This window comes from Berghia stephanieae, chromosome 3 (assembly GCF_034508935.2).
Source record: "Berghia stephanieae isolate SIO BIC M18660-M18661 chromosome 3, UCSD_Bste_1.3, whole genome shotgun sequence".
Taxonomy (NCBI): Eukaryota; Metazoa; Mollusca; class Gastropoda; order Nudibranchia; family Aeolidiidae; genus Berghia; species Berghia stephanieae.
The window spans coordinates 50,260,479-50,282,978 of record NC_088362.1 but is presented as its reverse complement, the minus strand read 5'-3'; the positions used below and the strand labels follow the sequence as shown (position 1 = coordinate 50,282,978).

Genomic DNA, 22,500 nt, shown 5'->3' with positions numbered 1-22,500 from the left:
ACAGAAGTGTAATGCATAAATTTACGAAACATGGCAACAACTGTTCTGCAGTACTCTAAAAAAAACAACAAAACAAAACACACATTAAAAATTTTAGCCATCGTCCTTTTAATATCGATCGATTAAATTTACCTTCATCTTGGCAAAACTGTCAAACCTGGGACTTCAGCCAAAATTTGAAATCCCTGTTTTTTCAGAGTGTTTACGGCCGTGTTAATGTGTAATCGCAAGAAAGTCTCTGAAATAGACATGACTAGATATTGTTGTAGTAGTTTGTGTGTAGTTACAAATGGCTCAGGTGAGCTCAAGGTCCGAACCGGAATATAAATAGCAAGAAAACGTTTTGAAGAATTGAAAACCATACTTTAGCTACATGCAATAGATATCACTGATCAGAATACTGAAATGCTCTGTTCAATCTGTACGGATCATAAAGATGGACGCTAAATAATCACCTGGAAAAGCCAATAGCTGCATTCGGAGTATGAAGTTTTCGACGCATGGATAGAGTGAGCTGGAAACAAAAAAGACTACTGGGGAAGTCTGAAATAATCTTAACATGCGCCGGGAAGTATTGAAGTCAAAAAAGACCAGGATATTGAAATACTTTGGCCATACTAAACAACATATCATCATCTGTAAAACATTGCCGAAGTAGAGGGCAAGAGACCAAGTGGGCGTCCCCCGAGATGGCTAGACGACATCTAAAGATGGACTTAGATGGCAAGTGATGCAACAGACTGGTACGAGACCGGGAAGAATGGCGAGCCATTTCCAGTGGACCTCTGATGAGATTACACTGGAAGTAGTAAGTAAATATGATTGAACAATCGGAGCTTTACAAACAATGCTTCAAGGCTGTAATTGCAATGCGACTACACGACAAGGAAACGGTTCAAGATTTGAAACAAATGGGGAAAAAAGACCTATTCAGGTCAATGAATATACAAGCTTAGTCTATTAGTTTTCAAAAAATGAATACATTTGATCCTTAAATATTCTGTATTTATATAATTGCGTAACAAATATATGGCTGCTCTACTTGATTAAAGTCTGGGCGTTCTGTTGTTTTCCTAGATGTTAGTATCTAAATTCATGTTCCCATAGCATGTTTACCAATATACATTTCCAGCCTATCATTTTATTATCTCAACAAAGTAAGGGTCGGTATGCGCAATCATCGTAATCTGTGTCACACAGCCTGTTATGAATACATACAAATTCAAATAATATCAAATGTTTGGTGTCACAGCATTTTTCTCATCTCAATTATTTACTCGGCCATGAGTTCCAAAGAGGATTAAGAGGTAACTTAAGTTAAGAATTTTATCCATCCAATAATTCAAGCCTTTGAAGTGTGTCCTCCATGTTTACTACGAATGTCCAGAGGGATTAATGGAACAAGGGCTGAATTGGGTAATCATAGGAGAGATACGTCATTGCGCATGAGCGATGGGGTCAGCTTGGAACACGCCATGGGTCACAGTAACAGGGTCACGCCAAGCCGATGACCAGCAGATGTGCAGGTCAGGAGAACAATTCATTGTGTCAATTGCTGTGAATTATCGACAGATTAATGGGCTTGACAAGGTGATAGAGAGCCGAGTGACCAACGAGTGCAGTATTGAAGAACAAACAAACACACACATACACACACACGAGTGACCAATAATGAGTGCAGTAGTGCCGCGCTGAAGACCGGTCTGGACCGCGGTCCGACGGTCTTTTAGCTGTGAACCGAAGACCGGTCCCAGAGGGGAAGACCGGCGCCGGTCCTCACTTCTTATCACCTTTCAACTAGTGCGGGGCGGTCCTTGCAAGGACCACGGTCCTACGGTCTCGCGCCATAGCCTACTACTTCCCCAGCGATTCGTTGCTTCGGTTGCCTATCTTCCACCAATCACCACCCATCCCACTTAATTAATTGCACCCACCCCCTTTGCCATACACTAAACGACACAGACGACCATACAGGCAGACGACCACCAACCTCCACTCCGCAAACCGCCCTTTCGTGTGTGAGATGGGGGGAACAGGAGGCGCACGCCTTGGACGATTCCATTATACGGGGTAAATTTCAAAATTTACTACACCATAATGATCGCAATGACAATGATCTATGGTGAAGGCATGACCCCTCTTCTCTAATGGGTTATTGTTTGAAATGTATGTGACTACTAAAGATGTGTGTGTGTTTGTGTGTGTGTGTGTGTGTGTGTGTCGAACCTAGCAAGTAGCAAATCCGATTTTTTGTTTTCTTTTGTCCATCTCTTGTCACCACTCCTTTCTATCGCAGTGTTGTCATTTAAAATAATACAATAATATTAAAATTTCGTTTGGTGTTATTACTAATCAAATAATATGAGTTTCATTAGTTTCTTCCTTCCAAAAAACCCAGTTATAACGTCTGAATTTTAAAAAAGTCCAATAGAATATTTGGGGACCCCGATAGCTCAGTTGATAGAGCACTCTCTTTATACGCAAAGGGCCATAGATCGATCCCGGGTGCAGTCGATTTTTTTCTGAATCCCTGTCTACTCAGCAATGAATGGGTAGCTGAGTTTGTTAGATCTGGCGAAAAGTCACCATCGACCCCTCTTATCACCTCATCCACCCCCTCTTATTATAACTTCACGTCTCTCTCTTACTCTTCAATGCTCGCTGCCCTCTAATGTGTGTGTGTGTGTGTGGGGGGGGGGGGGGTAGGAGTTGGGTGTGTGTATCAACGCCCCGAACAACTCGATCAACGCCTTGGGCGATGCCATTATCTCCGTTAATGGGGATAAATTTCAAATTTTATTAAATTATCGAAGTAACAATGAAGTACGGTGAGCAAATAAAGAAGGCATCACCCCTCTTCTCTAATTAGGTTACAATTTGAAATGAGTGTGACTACTCCGTGTGTTTTACTCCTGTAGGCCACGGTTTTCATCGTGTAGCGGTCTTTAACGGTTCAAGAATGAACGATCCCACGCTCTCAAAGGTCAAACCGGTTCGAATTTCCAACAGTCTCTCAGGAATGTTCAATGTCGAAAAGGACCGGTCCTTGCGGTCTTCATTTCCCAAGGACCGTAGGACCGTGGTCCTTAAGCTTGCCAAGGACCGCCACTAGAGTGCAGTAGTGAAGAGACAAACAAACACACACACATACACACACACGAGTGACCAGTAATATATATATATATATATATATATATATATATATATATATATATATATATATATATATATATATATATATATATATATATATATATATATATATATATATATATATATTTAAACTGCAGAAGCCATCATAGAGTGAAAAAAATATACATGCAATAATAGTGGCACGATATGACCTCTCTCTCTCTCTTTCTCTCTCTCTCCCTCTCTCTCTCTCTCTCTCTCTCTCTCTCTCTCTCTCTCTCTCTCTCCAGGTCGGATAAACAAGGATATCTGACCGATTGATGACGTAGAACACAAAGTGATGTCTGAGTCAAGACCTAGACATAATATGCTACATCTGACCCAGAAGTCAGCAATTATAAATAAAGCAGTTACCTAATGCCCCACTCTAACGTTCCTCTAATAATTAAATCATATTTTCGCAACTCAGCAGCCCAACAGCTGACTTATTTGAGAAGAAAAAAAAAAAGAAAACAAAAAACATAATATATTATGATAGATAATAAGCTTTTTGGTGGACGAGACATAAAAATCCAATTTCTATGATATATCTTGTTGTCATATAAATATTTCCTCCACAATATAATTCAATTAGGATTTACTGTCTTCAAGTTAACCACCAACTTCTGAGTCAAAGAGAATGCGACTCAAAGGAGCGCTTTAATTATTGTACATGTTTGTTCTCCTTCAAAAACTAAAATAAATCATTGCTACAATTAAATCATAAAATGGAATTCTATCAAGTTTCACCATTTCATATTTTATGAGTTATCCCCCACGGGGAACAGCCTTCAACAGTCATGACGTCACTTCCCTCGTAATGACGCATGGTAACTTAGTAACTGGCTCTAAACTATCGGAACAATGGCGGACACCCTTATGAAATATTTCTCCGACGAGCATAAAAGTGTATCCAGAGGAGAAAAACATAATAAATATGATCATGTTTTGACTTTTATACATTCTGATCATATGACATATGAAAAGTTCTAGCCAGCATGAAGAATAAAAAGTATCAATTTTCTTTGTTTAGAACCACGCTGCTCGTCGTTGCTGGGCGACGTGACATCAGACTATTGAATCCAATTGTGTTATAAAACGATTTTTAACCAAAATCGAGAACTCATTGACTTCGTAAAAACGGTGCTTATCTCTCGAGTCAATTTATTTCTCAATCTTGGTCAAAAATGTTATATAAACAACAAGGAATGATTGTGGAATTTCCGTTTTCAGCATTTTGCATTGTTTGGGGAGTTGGGTTTTTTTCAAATCATGTCGTGTAGGCTACATAATAATTGTCAGAGTGATGTGCAAGTTGAGTTTAGAAATGAAAACTATTGTGGCCATTATGAACACAGATAACGTCCATAAGAGTAGCCTATACGTTTTATTAGGATTTTCCTAATGTCTGAAAGATGTGTTGACTGTGCCCTTAAAAGTTAAAGTTACCAATAATTCGATGAGTGGGTAAAAATGATAAACATGAGTTTTGAAATAAGCATGTGATTAGCTGCCCAAATTTATCTTCGGCACACAATTAAAAAAAAAAAGAATGAAACAAACAAACAAGTAAAATTCGATGATGTATCGCTTGCTTCTAAAAATGGCAATATTCTGCTTTCTTTGTTTCTAAGCTGCAAGATAGGATACCAAAAGGCTGCAAAATAGGAGCAGAAGTAGAAGGTATTACCATGACAGAGTATGACATAATCGGGAACATCTAAGTACCATAAATCTCGCTCGTCGTGTTGTTTTCTTGTACCTTTTTCTCCCAAACCTCTCACTTATCGGCGTAACTTGACAGCTAGAGTGAGACGCTTGGTTGGCAGCTTGCAAGATATGGTGTCGGTCGTTTGGTTTGAATTTATGGGATGGATTAATCAGTTGGCAACATTCATTATCATGATATATCACATTGACTGGCCAGTTACCTTCTCTTGCGAGACCGGATGAGATTTGGTCAGAAAAAGACCCCCAAAAATACATTAATCCTTAACTGGGAGATTAACACCTAACGACGTAACAATGACACTTGGAGAGGACGAGGAATCAACGATATAGATCTTGGCTAAAAGACGAATACAACCGTTTCGTTCTTTACTTTAAATTTTGAAAGAAAAAAAAAGACCTATGATCTGTCACAGAAAGTGTACTTTTGAGCGTCTGTATGTATGTGTCTGTGAGTGTGTGTTTTTTATGTGTGTATGCGCGCGCGCCTTTGTGTGTGTATATGTGTGTGTGTTTATGTGTGTGTGTTTGTGTGTCTATGTATGCGATTTAAAAAAATATATATGTAGGCCTTATTCCCAGGTTACAAAATTATGTGGGTTCCTGACCTAGCATGACTATTCACATAATTGTTACTGAAGAAAGAGAGAGATGGGAGCGACCTGAAAAGCCTAGGATCTGAAAAAAATTTGCAACTCTTTAAAAAAATAAGAGTACAAACTTCAAAATGTATTAAGAATACAATAAATAGAAAGTAAAGTGTTAATTTGAACGAAAAATTGAGAACCCGCAATGTTTGTCGAGAAATAAAGGCTATTACGAATATGGACTGATCTGTTTTAATGTTTATATAACTGTCTTGTGGAAATTAACATTAATTGAGACAAATCTTTTGAGCTATCAACGATCAAAATCGGTCAGATAATAACGTCTGTAGATGCATGCAAATGAATCTAGCAACAGGTGGCCAGATGGCGATTTCCAAGGCCAAGGTCGAAAGACCGATCATTATGTCCTAGCAGATATCCTAAATAGCTATTTGAGTCAACGGGTTATACAATTACCTTTAATTTTTTTTAAAAAGGTTTTCAAGTTCCTCGTATATAAATCTGTAAAAGGTCGTCTTACAATGTTTAGATTTGTCACTAATTCTGTGCTCGTTGGCAAAATTTAGCATGGATTGTACGGAATAATGTTAACCTCCAGCCCTATTTCTAAAAGAATAGATTGGTCAGTTTCTTACCATGTCACGCCCAAAACAACTACAGCTAAATTTATTTATTGTCTTACTGAAATATTCACAACTGTAAGTTTCAAATAACCCCATGAGCTATAAATAATATACACACAGTTTACTGTTAATGTCCAACAAAACCAACAATTCTCAAATGAATGTTAGAACACTTATACTTTGACAGACGTACAGTTCAGCGATCATTTGTCAATACTTTCTATAGAAGTCTTTTTAAAAATAATTTTATATCTCTTTATAGATGAAAAAAAAGTAAAGTTGGGGAGAACACTGGTGATGGTACATCACAGAAGACGTGTGTGTGTTCCAGCGCCAGTCGAAACAAATATAAATTTCTCTGTTTTATTGTGAATTGTAAACTGTTAAGCACACTTGAGTATTTAAAAATGGCTAATGGTACTCAAAAATCCTATTCTATTTTACTGTAAAATATCATTACAAAACAATGCTTTATGAACAAAAAAGTATTCGTAAAATTGTTTCCCTCTCATTTCTTCAAAGGATGTGATACTTTTGTTTACGTAAAAAAATAGTTTTGTTTATGCTCCTCTACTACGTAAAAACGACATTTTAGCACAAAGTCAAATAACATGACATCTATGGACACCAGTGCATAAGGAATTCATTGAAAGATATATAAATAACTAGACAGTGATGAAGTGTTGGGTTATAAAACACTTCTATCACAACCCATGTGGCAATTAACAAGGCCAAAAATGGCATAACGGAAGTCGAGGTAACGGAAGTCATGGGATGTAATAATATACATTACATATACATGAATTGGCGGTCTTAATTTCCACAGTATAATAGCCTATCAAGAGGACAGCTAAGATTAAGTTTATTTATTGCTGAGGACATTTTCGTAACATGCTCCAACAACGACCTGCTTTGTTTTGCCTTCTGCCACCTTCCACGTTCATTCAAAATCAACCTGCCCGTTCATTGATGATGCTGAATGACGCAGTAACTACACACAAAAGTCGCCTATCGTGAAAAAAAAACCACTGACAAAAGGCCGCCATGTTGAGGGAATAGGCTAAGTATGACGTCTTTATTGCGTTGTGTCTGTAATCAGAACAACGACAACACAACACTACGCGTTTGACATATGGCAGCCATGACATTTGTGACGATAGTAACTATCCTTGTCGAGCTGTTTGGGATGAGACAAGTTAACAAATATAACGAACGTTTTTTCTCTCGGTAGCCTAGGCAACGACATTATATAGAAAGAAGCCGATGCAAAACACACCTTATAAGGCAATATGATTAACAAACCTAAATTGAGAATACGAAAAAGGATAGGCAGCACAAAAATAGATATGATTTCCTAACCCAGTTTTATGACCAAAAATAAACACACGACATCAAAAATGTGTGTGGTCAAACCATAGAATTAAACGAATGAGAATACGTACGAAGCCTAAAAAGTGTCCACCAATGAAAGCATTCAGCGCCATTTTGTTGTTGGCTGAGAATGTAGTAATTACCATTCATTCGGTATCTATGTCAACATAACGACACAAGAAAAACAACAAACAATATCAAAATCCACAATAAAATGTTTCAGAACTGTTGCGTATATTTATGGCACAACGAAGCTGTCAAAAAATGAAGTTAGAGAATGTGTGTAATCATGTATTTAATAACCTGTAATGTGTTTTCCAACCACCACATCATCTACTACTACAACCACCACCACAATATCATCACTAACACTACTACTACTACAACCACCAGCCCCACATCATTATCACTACCACTACTACTACACCACCACCAGCACATCATCATCACTACCACTACTACAATCACCACAACCACATCGTCATCACTACCACTACTACTGCAACCACCACCACCATATCATCATCATTACCACTACTACCACAACCACCACCACCACTACTACTACAACCACCACCACATCACTACCTCAACTACTACAACCACCACCACAATAGCATCACTACCACTACTACTACAACCACCACAACCACATCGTCATCACGACCACTACTACTACAACCACCACCATATCATTACCATTACCACTACTACTACAACCAACCACTACCACCATATCATTACCATTACCACTACTACTGCAACCACCACTACCACCATATCATCACCATTACAACTACTACTACAACCACCACAACCACATCATCATCACTACCACTACTACTACAACCACCACCACATCATCATCACTATCACTACTACTACAACTACAACCACCACCACCAATTATCATCACTACCACTACTACTACTGCAACCACCACCACCATATCATCATCATTGAAATATTTTTTTAATTGAGCTTTATATCGTGCAATATCTACTAAATGTGCTCAAAGCGCTTTACAAGGGGTCCCTGGTCAACATTTAACATGTAAGACGGGACATGACGCCTGTTAGGCGATATTACAATTTTTCGGACAAAGATAACTCTGTTAACGGCCAGGTACTCATTTTACACCTGAGTACGGTGAGAGAATGTGAGTAAAGAGCCTTTTCCAAGGACTCAACTATGCGCTGAGCGCGAGGCTCGAACCCAGGACCTTCCGATCCGGAAGCGAGTGTCATACTACTAGACCACATAGCCGCATCATTACCACTACTACTACAAACACCACCACATCATCATCATCACGACCACTACTACTACAACCACCACCACCACCATATCATTACCATTACCACTACTACTACAACCACCACCACATCATCATCACTACCACTACTACTACAACTACAATCATCACCACCACCACATCATCATCACTATTACTACTACAACTACAACCACCACCAACACCACATCACCTCACTAACACTCAGTACTACAATCACTACCATTAGGTTTTGGAGCTTTACTTCATTTGAAATAAGGAAACTTCGGAATTGTATTTGGCATTGTGTTTATATATCATAATATAATTCTAATCAGTTATCTATTTAGAACTAGATACTTTACAATATGTATGCCAAATACCACCCCAATTCCCCTTTCTTGTGTGCGGGAATTCCTCTTTCGGCATTGAAATTGAGTGTGAGAGAGTCATCACTACACACATAAACAACAGAAACAATTTAAAAACAAGACTATGACACGCAACCACTCACACACGAGGCTATACTATTTATCATTTTCTCTATATAGAATAGGACAAGACAAACAATAGCTTGACTCTCGCTTCACTTCGCATTGATGTTTGTCGTCTCACGAGTTCAACTCTCGGTCGACCTGTAAATATTCCTTTTTGCCTCGGACGTAATCATTAATAGAATGTTGTGTGGTTTTGACCGTGAAGAAAACCTTAAGAAGTCACATTTATATCATTTTAGAGAGATCGTTTTGAATAATTTTGAGTTAAACGAGCGAGCAGCAACTTGTTTTCATGAACGGCCGATCAGCGCTTGTTTACTATAGTAACGCGATTCCCAGCCAACATCAAAATGGAGAATATTTTTCTCATCGAGGCCGCTGGTTGGTTAGCCAATAAGAGCACCGTACGGTTTCCATTGGGTAAATTCCTTGGGTCAAACACGATGATCACAACATAAATATTGAAGGCTATGAAAATACAAGAACGTCGTAATTCAAAATTTAGATATGTGTCTTCTGCGTTTTGAAACATCAAATGTATATATGATACTATTCTTTATAGGGTGACATTTTCAGTCGCAAGGTCGGCTTTTATTTTTACTTGTTCTTGCATTAAAACTTAATTCGTTATACCTCTTTGGTTTTTGGAGATAAAAAACCCCGACTTTAATATAATTAAATAACAAAAATATTGCGAGCGACTCTACCGTCCTTAAAAAAAACATATCGTAGCAGTTATATATATATATATATATATATATATATATATATATATATATATATATATATATATATATATATATATATATATATATATATATATATTGCGCTGCATATCCGGCTTTACTAAAAGTAGATAATGATATCTTGACCTCAGTGATAATTCTTATGGTCAATTCGAACACAAATTGGTGTAATAAAGAACAGATCTCTAGGTGAATAATTGGAGGGTTATGTTAAAAGGATTCTTGAACTCCTACGTTTGAAATGTCGAACTCATTCCCAATGCGCGCTCACATAATCGTACAGCGGTATTGGGGACTTGCTCGAAATTAGTACCGCGGGAGGTCAATGATCTTATTGTAATCTTTAATTGAGAGATTTGTAAAAATGATGCAATTTAGGCTTCATTTAAGTCCGTGTCGCTGTCAGTGATTATTTACCAATGTTTCTTATGTGATGTGAAGTAATCTAGGTTGAAAGGGATGGCGTTTAGGATTTTTAAAAAAGAGGGGGGGGGGGGGGGGGGAGAGAGAATCAGTGATGCAAACCCACGAGTGAAATGGTGCTTTTATTTATGAAAAAGGACTATTTTCATAGAAAATAAACATTACACATATAGAAGACAGTTGGAATAATGCAAAACTACATAGCTTCATCATTTCGTGAAATTGTATTGAAATATCATTTGCTGCGTGTCACATCGTTTGTGAAATATATAATTGGTTAAACATCACGTCTTCGGACTCTGACATTTTGAAATGATGTTCTGATGACCTCTGCCCTCGTCTTCAGACTTTACATATCGGACATTTTGAAATGATGTTCTGTTGACCTCTGCCCTCGTCTACAGACTTTACATACTGTATTGCCGTTCATATTGATTTGGATTTTGGCTGAGGAATAATTTGAATCTGAAACGCTTCATGTTGCGTAGTTGTCTTTAGTTTGTTTGTATATTTGATTGTTTTAGGCTTGTTGTTTTTTTAATCTTTGTTTGTTTGTTTTTTCTCCATTTTTTTATGAAACTGTTACTTTCTATTCAAACACTCAGATGAGACGTGAAAGAGTGACAACACAAATGCATCGCAGGTTTACCAAGGTGTTCTGTGGCCTCTAAAAATTGTCATTTAAAACATTGCCTAAACTGCCGTGCTCAGAAAAAGCACATTTAAAAAATTGGAAACGCATCATTCAATTACGAATCCACCGATTAAAATTACCACATCTTGCCAAAATTTTCAAATCTGTGACTTCGAGGGCTTTGGTATAAGACTGGTTAACAAAAACGTAAGCAATGACTTTATTTAGCCGAAACCGACCGAAACTTAGATTGAGCATATGAAAAATGACGGACAGTACAAAAATAGATATGACTTCCTACCCCAGGTTCCAAGTCCCAAGTTTGAGAGTTTTTGACGAATGAAGGCCATTTTAATCAATCGATATCGAAGGACGAGTTTTCCGGCCTAATTTTTAAAAATGTGTTTTTGTTTTTGTTTTGTTTTTGTTGTTGTTGTATTTTGTTTGTTTCTGTTTTATTTTTGTCCTCCCATCCCCCCAATAGTACGGCAGTATAAGCTGCTATATCATTAGAGATCGACGTGTACATATATGGAGGTCTGTGATCCGAACCCACTTATGGGCCTGGTTTAACAATGTCGTAATAGACATTTTTTTAGCTTTCCATTACAACAATGAGCCTATAATGAATGGGTTATCAGACCTGCAAATAAGTGCAAGTCGATAGAGATCCATGAAAACTGCTTTCACTCATGATCTTACCTTACCAACTATAGCAAAATCGTCACATTCGTTACGAAACAAATAGCATTTTTCTTAAACAGTTTTCTTGTGTCCATCCAAAAATATGAGGTTAGTTGTTTTTGTTCTGGCTTTTAAAACAGTATTCTCTGTTATCAAGATTTTTTTTTCAGAACTATATCTTTTTATTTATTTCGCAAATAGGATTTTTTATGCACACTAAGGCTCGAAAACCAATGGACCAATCATCACCAAATTTTGAATGGCGTTTACAATTGACATGAAGATGGTTTGCGTATATGATGAGACTTAGTAGACGTGATGTTTTATCGAAAAATTAAATTTATTTCTTCAAATCCCATTGAAAATAGACGCCATCATTTTTAGCACGTAGTTTGTGTGCCAACCTTCCGATTAACGAGTATGACAATTAGGTGGGAGTACTTGCATTGAATTAATACCAGTTAGCGGTTCCTTTCATTTTGAATACAATCAATTCCTTAACATTGGGAAAGAATTCTACTATAAATGAACGAAATATATAAGATGCTACATGCAAAAATTTATTTCTACGAGCCCAAATAAAAAGCTCCGTGTAGTTCTCCAACGAAGTTGAAAAATGTGTTGTTTATTACAACAATAAAAAAATGAGTTAAAAATGACGTCAAATAAAGCAGCTGAAAATAAGCATGAAATGGGCCCAGCTATATTGAGCCCAATGACTGTTGTGCTAAACTTGGCCATCCGATATTTAGACGATCTATTCTCTCTCTCTCTCTCTCTCTCTCTCTCTCTCTCTCTCTCTCTCTCTCTCTCTTCTATTCTCTCTCTCTTCTTTTCTCACTCTCTTCTAGTCTCTCTCTCTCTCTCTCTCTCTCTCTCTCTCTCTCTCTCTCTCTCGTTCTTCTTCGCGTAATGTGCGGTTTAATATGTGGCTATATCAAAAAGTGTCTCGATGTGTATGAGGATAGGTTTATGGGCCAACATATAATATATGTGCGTGTATATTATTGACAAGAATTGAAATATTGGGCCTAACTCATACAAAACAGAAATATGCCCTTACCTTGTAAAGCGGCTGCAGAGTTGAGTGCTGCCAATTGGCTCAGTTCACCTCCAATCTGGTTGCTGTTTATCAATGACTGGCCGTTGCCAAGGCCGATCTGATTTCCCAAGATGCTCATTTCGCCACCGGAAGAGTCCAGAATCACCTGATTTCCGGCTGAGAGAGAAGACTGTCCGAGTTTTGGCAAATCCATCTGCTCGCTTTGGATAATGACATGGTTCCCATCTAATCCCAACGTGTTAGATAGAGAATTTGAATCTAGTAAAATCTTATTCTGTCCCATTTCTAGTTGCTTGTTGTCAAGTCCCGATTGATTTCCATCGAGTCCTAATGGGTTAGATCCAAGTCCTAATTGATTAGTAGCCAATCCTAGTGGGTTAGATCCAAATCCTAATTGATTGGCATTCAGTCCTAATGGGTTCGATCCAAGTCCTAACTGATTTGTGTCCAAACCTAATGCGTTAGCTCCAAGTTCTAACTGAGAACCTTCAATTCCTAATTGGTTCTGAAGATTTTTCTGCTGTCCGGATAGAATTTCATGAAGATTATTGGCATCGACAAGTCCAGAACCAGACGGCATTTCAAATTGAGTCAGTGCCGCCTGCAAATTCGCAGCTGGAGACCCAAGACTTGATAGACCAATGCCCAAAGCTTCGTTTCCAATGCTTGAAGCATCGATAAACTGGACAGCTCCCATTCTGTTTAGCTGACCAGCCCCTAGAGGATTTTGTGTGGGAACAATTCCTCCAAGCTGAGACCCAAAATTAGCTATGCCAAGTTGTGGATTGGTAGCTGCAGATGTTAAATCCAGTGTAGTAAATCCGTTAGAATTTCCAGAGGAGGTCGTGAGGAATTGGGTGGAATCCTGGTTACCAGTGATTCCAATATTTACGTTTTGGAATCCTAGACCACCGGAGCCCAGGAATGAATCATGCGTACCGATCTTGTTCTGTTGCTGTCTAGAGTTGAACAGAGACGGGTCCATAGCTGTGTTTGCCTCTCGACTTAAGCTAGAGCGAGTGTTAGCAGCAGGATTCAAAGCAGCAAAATCATTGATTCCAGCCACTGATCCCTGACCTAATCCCATCCCATCTCCAACAGTGATTGTGTCGTAGAGGCCTGCAACAGGATCTGCAAAGGCCGGTCCTCCAAATCCAATGTTGAATCCGAGATTATTTTGGAAATTTTGGGATGGCGATAATGAGACCGAAGTTGGAGATCCAAATGCTAGCTCAAATCCTGGGATAGTGAACGGGCGACTCGCAGGACGCCGTGACGGATCGTATCGACTTCGTGATGTGATACTGCTGCCAAAAAGGCGGGAGGCAGGACGAGATGATCCTGTAAAGTTGAATGAGAAAGAGAGGAAAAAGAAACCCCGATTAAAACTGACAATAATAGCACACAAGTATATAATATATTTTCTTGATATTACCAACTCAATGTGGTTACATTGATTCATTATTTCTCATTCAGCCTAATGCACATCCCACCTCTTGTCTTGACATTCTTACCATTCGTCTCTACATTTAGCTATGTACTCATTCACACCCAAAGGAGTGTAAGTTATAAATGAGGACACGAGGCTGGGCTAAAGTTTATTAAAATTTGTCAGGCCAATTTCACACTTTGGAGGAGTATAAATGTAGCCTTTAAAATGAGATTGGCAAAGGAATACAACGTTTCTAGCAAGGTCTTAAATGAATCTCAATATTTAGAAAAATGATATCGTAACATAAAATTGAAATAAAAAATTATAAATAGTCAATAGGTCTACGTGATCACAAGTACTATGAAGTAAATTATTGTATTTTGGTGCACTTACTTCTTCTGCCATATCTGCTGTATCTGTAGGATTGGGCCCCAGTCAGACTGGCGATCGCTGCAAGGACGCAGAGGATGAAGTTCAATTTCATTTTGTTTGGCTTTCTTTTTAGTTCTGTTTAGTGTTTAGAATAATGTATTTTACTTTTTAGTTTTCGTTTTCTGGTGTTTTAAAGGAATATATTCTTCCTTCAATATCTTTTTCTTAAAATAGATAATTGATATTTCTTTTTATTTAGTTCTTCAATTATTTATTCCTCTCTTCTTTCTATCTTGTTTTTGTTGTCCAGTCTTCAAATGGTCGTCGTATCTGAGGATCAGAGAAAATGGTAAATTGCACGTTAAACTGACGTTAAGACCAAATTATTTTAATCTAAAAATAGTCCTTGAACAAATAGCTGTTTTCTGGCAACGGAACTCAGTCAGAGCCTTCCAAAACCATTCATGGAAAAGATTAGATTTCCACATGAAGTCAAACGACGGTTATTGGGGAAATGCGTTTGATTCTGATTGATCCTTTAGTACAGTGACCAGAATTATGAAGATAGTTTGCATGTTGATAGGATTAGTTAGGGTTGATTATTATATTATATTTTCTTGGTCTTGAAACCAACAACCCTTATATGTAGAGACAAGCCCATTTTTGTTGGCATTGTCCTTTGTGATTATCGTTCTTTCTGAGATCAGAGGATTAAAATAGAAGAAACGCATATAGTCATAGGGAGCTTTACGGGACAAAGCAAGAGTATATCTCCCCTGTTTTCAGCAATGAGGAGAGGGGTGGGTTGGTGGTGGTTGGGGGGGGGGGGGTACTTCCAGAAACTAAAGAAAATTCCGGTAAAAATTTCTTTTGACAAGAATGTATTATTGTTGACTTTTGTCAAAATATGAAACAATTCGAGAAAGTAAAATTGACTTTACAAAATGTTTTACGAAAAATTTTATCATTACCCATAAAGGTCGTTAGGGCGCAATCTGCAGTGATGGAAACGCCACAAAGGAAGCGTAACCTAAAAGAAGGCCATATGTCCATTACAATTTTCAGTCAAAATGAGTAAGAAAACCCATCCTTTTTTCTGGTTTGATATGATTTGAAAATCCAAAAGGAGCTACAATATGACTTCATTTTGAATTCCACAAGGTAAACCAAGTTGTGGTCATTAATTCATTATGCACATCTTAGCATCACTAATAATCCAGTGAACAATCCTTTGCTTTTTTGTGACCATCTTCCTCCGTATCACTTCCCGTGTCAAAGGTCAGGTCATAGCAGCAATGAACTGTGATGGAGATGTCAAATGTGTCAGATTGGATACAGCACATTTATTCCTGGCACATAGAACAACGTGTCCCATAAATCACAGAAATGACGAGAGGGGATGCGACAGAAACGAAAAAAAGGTAAAATATATGGATGGGACCAAAAAAAAAAAAAAAAAAAAAAAAAAAGCACATTAAAGTTACCTAATAATAGTTTTATTATTCGTGCAGGGAATACGAGGAAGATTATATGGTATTTTGCAGAAAACTGCAACGTTGTCTTTTGACGCGTGTGAACTTTGAGCACGATCACGGGTCACTTTTAGAAATATTTTAAAATAGAAATATAGGAAATTCAGGACAAGTGAGAGAAATAAATGTAGAGTAGGTAGGAAGGGATAAATAGATAGATAGATAGATAGATAGATAGATAGATAGATAGATAGATAGATAGATAGATAGATAGATAGATAGATAGACAGACAGATAGATAGATAGATATAGAGCGATAGATAGTTTAGCAGACAATGAATAAATTAATAGATAGGTGAATAGATAGGTAGATAGATAGATAGAGATTTAGATAGATACAAAGAGTGAGAAGGAAGAGAGAAAGATAACGAAAAAGAAAGAAAGAAAGAAAGAGAGAGAGAGAGAGAGAGAGAGAGAGAGAGAGAAATATATATATATATATATATATATATATATATATATATATATATATATGACAATTCGGTTCAAAGTTCAACACGTGATTTGTGAGCATTGGGAATATGAACTTCGCCTAAAACAGATGATCTTAATATCACGTTTTATTTATAGACTGCAATAAAATGTTTAATGGAACAAAAATGTGTAACAAATCAACCGACTGTCTTTTAAACCTGATTCTCATATACGTGTATTTAAAAAAGATGAATTATCCTATTAGCCGATGATGAGAAAATAATAATAGACGCTTAGACGCCCAGAAGACAAAGGTCTTTTGTTGAGTGATGCAGAACAATTTTGGACGTTAGTTGTTGTGGCGCTTGGAGAAAATAAATTATCCCAACCTTATGGGATATATGGGAAAGTAGAAAATGCTTTATTGAATATAAATATCCACGTCTGTTGTCGCAAGAGGGCACATTACAAAAAAAAAAAAAAAAAAAAAAAAGTATAGGTAACTCTCATATGTAAAGAAATTTCTTTAATAAAACGAAATCGCATATTCTTTGCTACTCCTAATGTCTAAACATTATGTAAAAACTATTTTATTGTATGGTTCTCAATTCATAAAACCTTAGCAATATAGATTTAAGCAAGAGTGCATGGGCCAGTGGGCGAAACCCTCCCCCCCCCCTGGGGAGTTTTCGCCACATGGTTTTTCTGAAACAACAATATATCTTGAGTATTAATCCGGGTGTTACCGTTTTTTCAAGTGTCATTTACGAGAGTTACGGCCCTTGAAAGGTCATTAGGTGCAATTTTTTGTGAAATCGTTTTTGTGCATAAAATGGTTGTTTATCACCTTAAAATTGTTTCACATACAATCAATAATGGAATTTTATTGTAATTTCTCATTTTTTGCCTCATATCATAAAATATTTTACAAAGCTATATAGCGTTTTTAAATCTTTGATAGCCATTTTCTCTATAATTTGAAAAAAAAATATATTACAGTGTACTTGTTTCCCTTCAGGATGAATAAACAAGAGGGATTTTGCACTAGCACAATTCAGGCATGCTTCAGGACATATAACACAAATTAATCCGGGTGTTACAGTTTTTTCAAGTATCATTTACAGGAGTTCTGGCCCTTGAAAGGTCATCGGGTGCAATTTTTCGTGAACTCATTTTTTGTGCATAAAATGATTGTTTATCACCCTAAAATTGCTTCAAATGCAATAAATAGTGGAATTTTATTGTCATTTCTCATTTTTTGCCTCATATCATAAAATATTTTACAAAGCCATATAGCGTTTTTAATCTTTGATAGCCATTTTCTCTATAATTTGAAAAAAAAATATATTACAGTGTACTTGTTTCCCTTCAGGATGAATAAACAAGAGGGATTTTGCACTAGCACAATTCAGGCATGCTTCAGGAACATATAACACAAATTAATCCGGGTGTTACAGTTTTTTCAAGTATCATTTACAGGAGTTCTGGCCCTTGAAAGGTCATCGGGTGCAATTTTTCGTGAATTCATTTTTGTGCATAAAATGATTGTTTATCACCCTAAAATTGCTTCAAATGCAATAAATAGTGGAATTTTTATTGTCATTTCACATTTTTTGCCTCATATCATAAAATATTTTACAAAGCCATATAGCGTTTTTAAATCTTGATAGCCATTTTCTCTATAATTTGAAAAAAAAAATCTATTACAGTGTACTTGTTTCCCTTCAGGATGAATAAACAAGAGGGATTTTGCACTAGCACAATTCAGGCATGCTTCAGGGACATATAACACAAATTAATCCGGGTGTTACAACAACAGTAGAAAACAATCAAGAAAGACAGCTGCACCAAGATAATTTTCTGTGGGTGTTCTGTAGGATGAAGTTGAATTCAGACGGAGAACGTTTCCCTTGCTGGAAAGGTTGGCTTTCATCAACAACTCCAAACCCCCAAAATGAAAATGAAACCAACATGCCTTCAATTGTTGAATATATGCCTGTCATCAATGCTCCCATAACTGAAGCAGCTACAGTACAGAAGGTGCTACAACTATCTTGGAGGCAACACAAGAGCTTGGTCAGCCATATATATTTGTAACATTTGACCTTGCTGTAGCAAAGAAAGCTTACGATATTGTCTGGCAAAACCCACAGCTTTACAAAACAGTCATTATTCACCTGGGTGTCTTTCACACCATAATGTCATATCTTGGTGCCCTGGGAAAGCTCCAAAGTGGATCTGGTTTTGAAGAAATTGTGACTGAAGCAGGGCTATGTGCACATGGTTCTAGGATAGGGTTATGAGTGGAAAGAACTACAACAGGGCTATACGAGTGCATATCTATTTTGGAGGCTCTAGAGAGGCTCTGCTTGCAAAATTTGAGCTGGACACGGATTCAAAACTCAGTAAAGACCTCATGTCTTACATAAAGGAATTCACCGAAGGAATTTCAAGCCATACAGCTAATAAAATTCTCCAGTCAACTGTGTAATCTGAGTTAATTTTCCCAGTATGAAGCCTTCAAAGAGAGTGTCCGCTCAGGAAAAGTACGGAACAAGACCAAGACATTTGCATCATTGAGGAAAGTGGTAACAGTGAAAAAAGACACGAACGTGGTCAAAATCAAGGAACAAATAAATTTATTTGGCCAGCTTCTTGTTTTGTCCCAAGAGCACAGTGTTGATCTTCAAAAAGTTCTTCAATATCCTCTAACACCTACTCCAAGGTCGCTGCTTCATCAGATGGTTTACCTCTGAAGACCAACAAAGCAACTCTGTTGCACAAGCTCACGCCTGACAATTCATTAATGTTCGAGGATTATGCAAAAAAAAAAAAAAACACCGTTTACATTGTTTGATGGCAATGCACTGTTACAAACTCTGTCAGCAATCCCAAATACATTTGGTGAAGTAGCCAAACTTACATTTCCTCCTTACCACAAGCAGCTTGTGTACACTTTGTGACTGATAACTTACATAGAAGATTCAATCAAAGGTTGTGAGAGATTGAGGAGAGGATCGTCTGAAGATAATGCATACTTGTTAAGAGGATCTGCAACAACAGTGCCCAGACGTTGGAAATCATTTCTCAGCTGCGTTTATAACAAAAGATCCCTTATCAGGTTTCTCCTCAAGGAATGGGAAAGTAAACGAATATGCAAAGAAACTGAGAAACAGGAAATCTTCTTTGTCTGTGAAGAGAGATGCACCTTACTTTACAGTGACACGGATGAATTTACCACAGCTGTACCTTGTCTAGATCTCTACTCATCACAGGAAGAGGCAGACACACGAATTATACTGCACTGTCATATGCTTCCCCGCCAACCAAACTGTGAAACAATTGTTGTCAGATCACCAGACACGGATGTCTTCTTACTTCTCCTTTCATTCTCAGAGACAATTGGAAAGACCCTGATTTTTGATACTGGCTGTGGCAACAACAGGCGACAAATCAATGTCTCTCAGATAGCAAAGACTTTGTCTAAACAGATGTGTGATGCATTACTTGGTGTCCATGCATTCACAGGCTGTGACACAACAAGTTGCTTTGCTGGGCAAGGAAAGCTGAAAGCTCTAAAATTTCTTCAAAAGGAGGAAGATCTTAGAATTCTGTTCTCCAGATTTGGAACATCAGCAGCTGTTTCGAGTAATGACTGTCTCATGTTAGAGTCATTTGTTGTGCAAGCTGTATGGCAAAACCTCATGCACAAGTGTCAACAAAGTGAGGTATGACATAGTTCGCCAGCGTTTTCAAAGGAAAGAAAGGTACCATCTCATGCAGTGGTGGAATTGATCTGTGTCAGATGCCTCCTTGTAGTCAAGTATGTCACTGCACATATCAAGAGCCAACTTTCAAACTCTCATTTGGAGGAATGCAGTGTGCCAGAATCCTAGCATTCCAAAACCAGAGGATAACGGTTGGCAGAGAAATTCTGCAAATGAATTGGAAGTAAAGTGGTTCAAAGATGATTTCATTCCAGATGAGTTGCAGGAAATTGTGTATGAAGAAAGCTGCACCAGTACTGACGAAGATACATATGCCGAGGATGGTAGTGATAGCTTTGACAGTGATTTCCTTGACGACACTTCAGAGGACGAAGAGGATTTTGCTACAGATGATGAGGATATGTAATAAATTGGTGAGCATTGCAAACTGTTAAGGAGTAAAGCATGTTTGCAAAACACATAAGAATGTTTTTTATTACTTACTGCATCTTGAATCAAGAATCCCTTTTGAGTATCAATTATTCTTCATAATATAACAATGCGATTTCGTTCAAAAGTCTTCGGTAATGATCTTCACTTGGGTGTGAACAAATTAGTCTTTTTTCATGATATATCTATTGTTTTTAACCACACCTTCAAACTTACTTTTAAATGTGACACTGGACATCAATACCATGTTTAAAAGAATGAAAATTATGATGAATTGGCATCCCACAAAGTGGAGAAAAATTTAAGGTTGCGTACACTTTAGTTTTTTCCCTGTGACGTAGAAATATGAAGGTTGTTGTTGAGGCTTGGGCCATAGCTTTCTTCAGGGCTACATTTTTAATGAACAGCTGTTTTTGGCCATAATTAAAATAATTTTTGTGTAAAACACTGAAATAGCCCCATAAGTTTAGATAGGACACTTCATGAGATTAATGACAAATTGTTCAACTTCTGTGAATCTAAAAATATTTTTTCAAATTGAAAGCTTGTTCACATAGTTGATATAATTCAATTTCCTTCAGTTTGATACCCATTTGCAAATTCGAATTAAATTTGTAGTCTCCAGACCTTTGAAAGAAATTTGTCCTTTTTTGCAAGGGGACACAACCACTTTTTCAAAGGGCCATAACTCCTTAAATGACACTTATTTTTAACGGAACAGTGAATTTGTAGGCCAATAAGTTCTATTATTTGAAAAACATAGTGTCAAAAACTCCCAAAAGGGGGGGGGGGGGGGTCCCAGTGGCCTAAGCACACAAGGACTATTTCTTTTCTTCTTTGGTCAAAATTAAAAGGCGTAGAAACTGGTTTAAACAGTTTTCAGTGATATTATATTGATGAGCCCAGAATTTTATATCCTAGAGCGATGTTCATTATTTTATAAAAGCGCACTCTCACATTACTCCTGGATTTGTAAAAGTTTAGTTTAGAAAGGGGTTAGCTGTTTTAAAATAACATCATTAGAGAGTGAAATTATCTTTAAGAGCAACCTATTAAAAATAAACAACAAACAAACAAACAAACAAACAAAACACAAAATAAAAAGATAAGAAAAACAATCAGAACCAAAAAAGAAACCATTTTAAAACAAAATTCAATTCAAAACATTGACAACAATTTATGTCTTGTAAGATTGATGAATTCCTCCACAATTTTTGTCACCCACGCCAAAACAGCTTTCTATTTTTTGTCCTTCAAAACAGTGGTAGGTAAACGCTCCATCCATCGTCTCGTGTGACCACCAATGTGCAACTTCGGCTTTACCGTGTATTTTAGTGTGGTTAGCGCATAGTTTATGTGTGACAGTCTAACAAGACAGAGATCCCCATTTTTTATTACTAACTTCGTCCGAGTGTATATTTCTATCACTTTCAGCCCACTAAACGCCACCTATGGTTTATTACAACAGCCAAACGCCATTCTAAAGACCAGGAAATGGGAGTCCAGACGTTCCTTGAATACGATCCTAGGGGTCTTCGTGTTGTCTCTAAAGCTGTTTTATCACGCCTCAAATCAAAGTAAACAACATCGATAATCTATTGATCGCCGATTGATTTATCTGAGTTTCTGGCATAAACGTAATCGCTTGTGGCAATAGTAAAACAAAGAAATATTATGCCCATTTATACAGTTCATTCCACCGCATTGTCGCTCTTGGGATACCAATCTCATAAATCACTAAATAACACATAAACCAAAACAATTAAGGGAGT

At 37.3% G+C, this 22,500-nt stretch overlaps 1 protein-coding gene across 2 annotated transcripts in view; it reads right to left on the bottom strand.

The window, feature by feature from the left end:
• The window catches only part of LOC144967934 (uncharacterized), a 27,759-nt gene that overhangs the window by 2,184 nt on the left and 3,075 nt on the right, over nt 1–22,500 (bottom strand). The window contains exons 1-3 of one of the 2 annotated variants that reach the window (XM_078905725.1): nt 15,597–15,999; nt 14,647–14,955; nt 12,822–14,162 (exon numbers count right to left, since the gene is read on the bottom strand). In XM_078905725.1, coding sequence (XP_078761851.1) covers nt 12,822–14,162; nt 14,647–14,737 — 1,432 coding nt within the window. In that variant the 5' untranslated portion in view covers nt 14,738–14,955; nt 15,597–15,999. Of the gene's footprint in view, nt 1–12,821; nt 14,163–14,646; nt 14,956–15,596; nt 16,000–22,500 lie in introns of those variants that run through there. The other variant, XM_078905724.1, reaches the window with a different exon arrangement.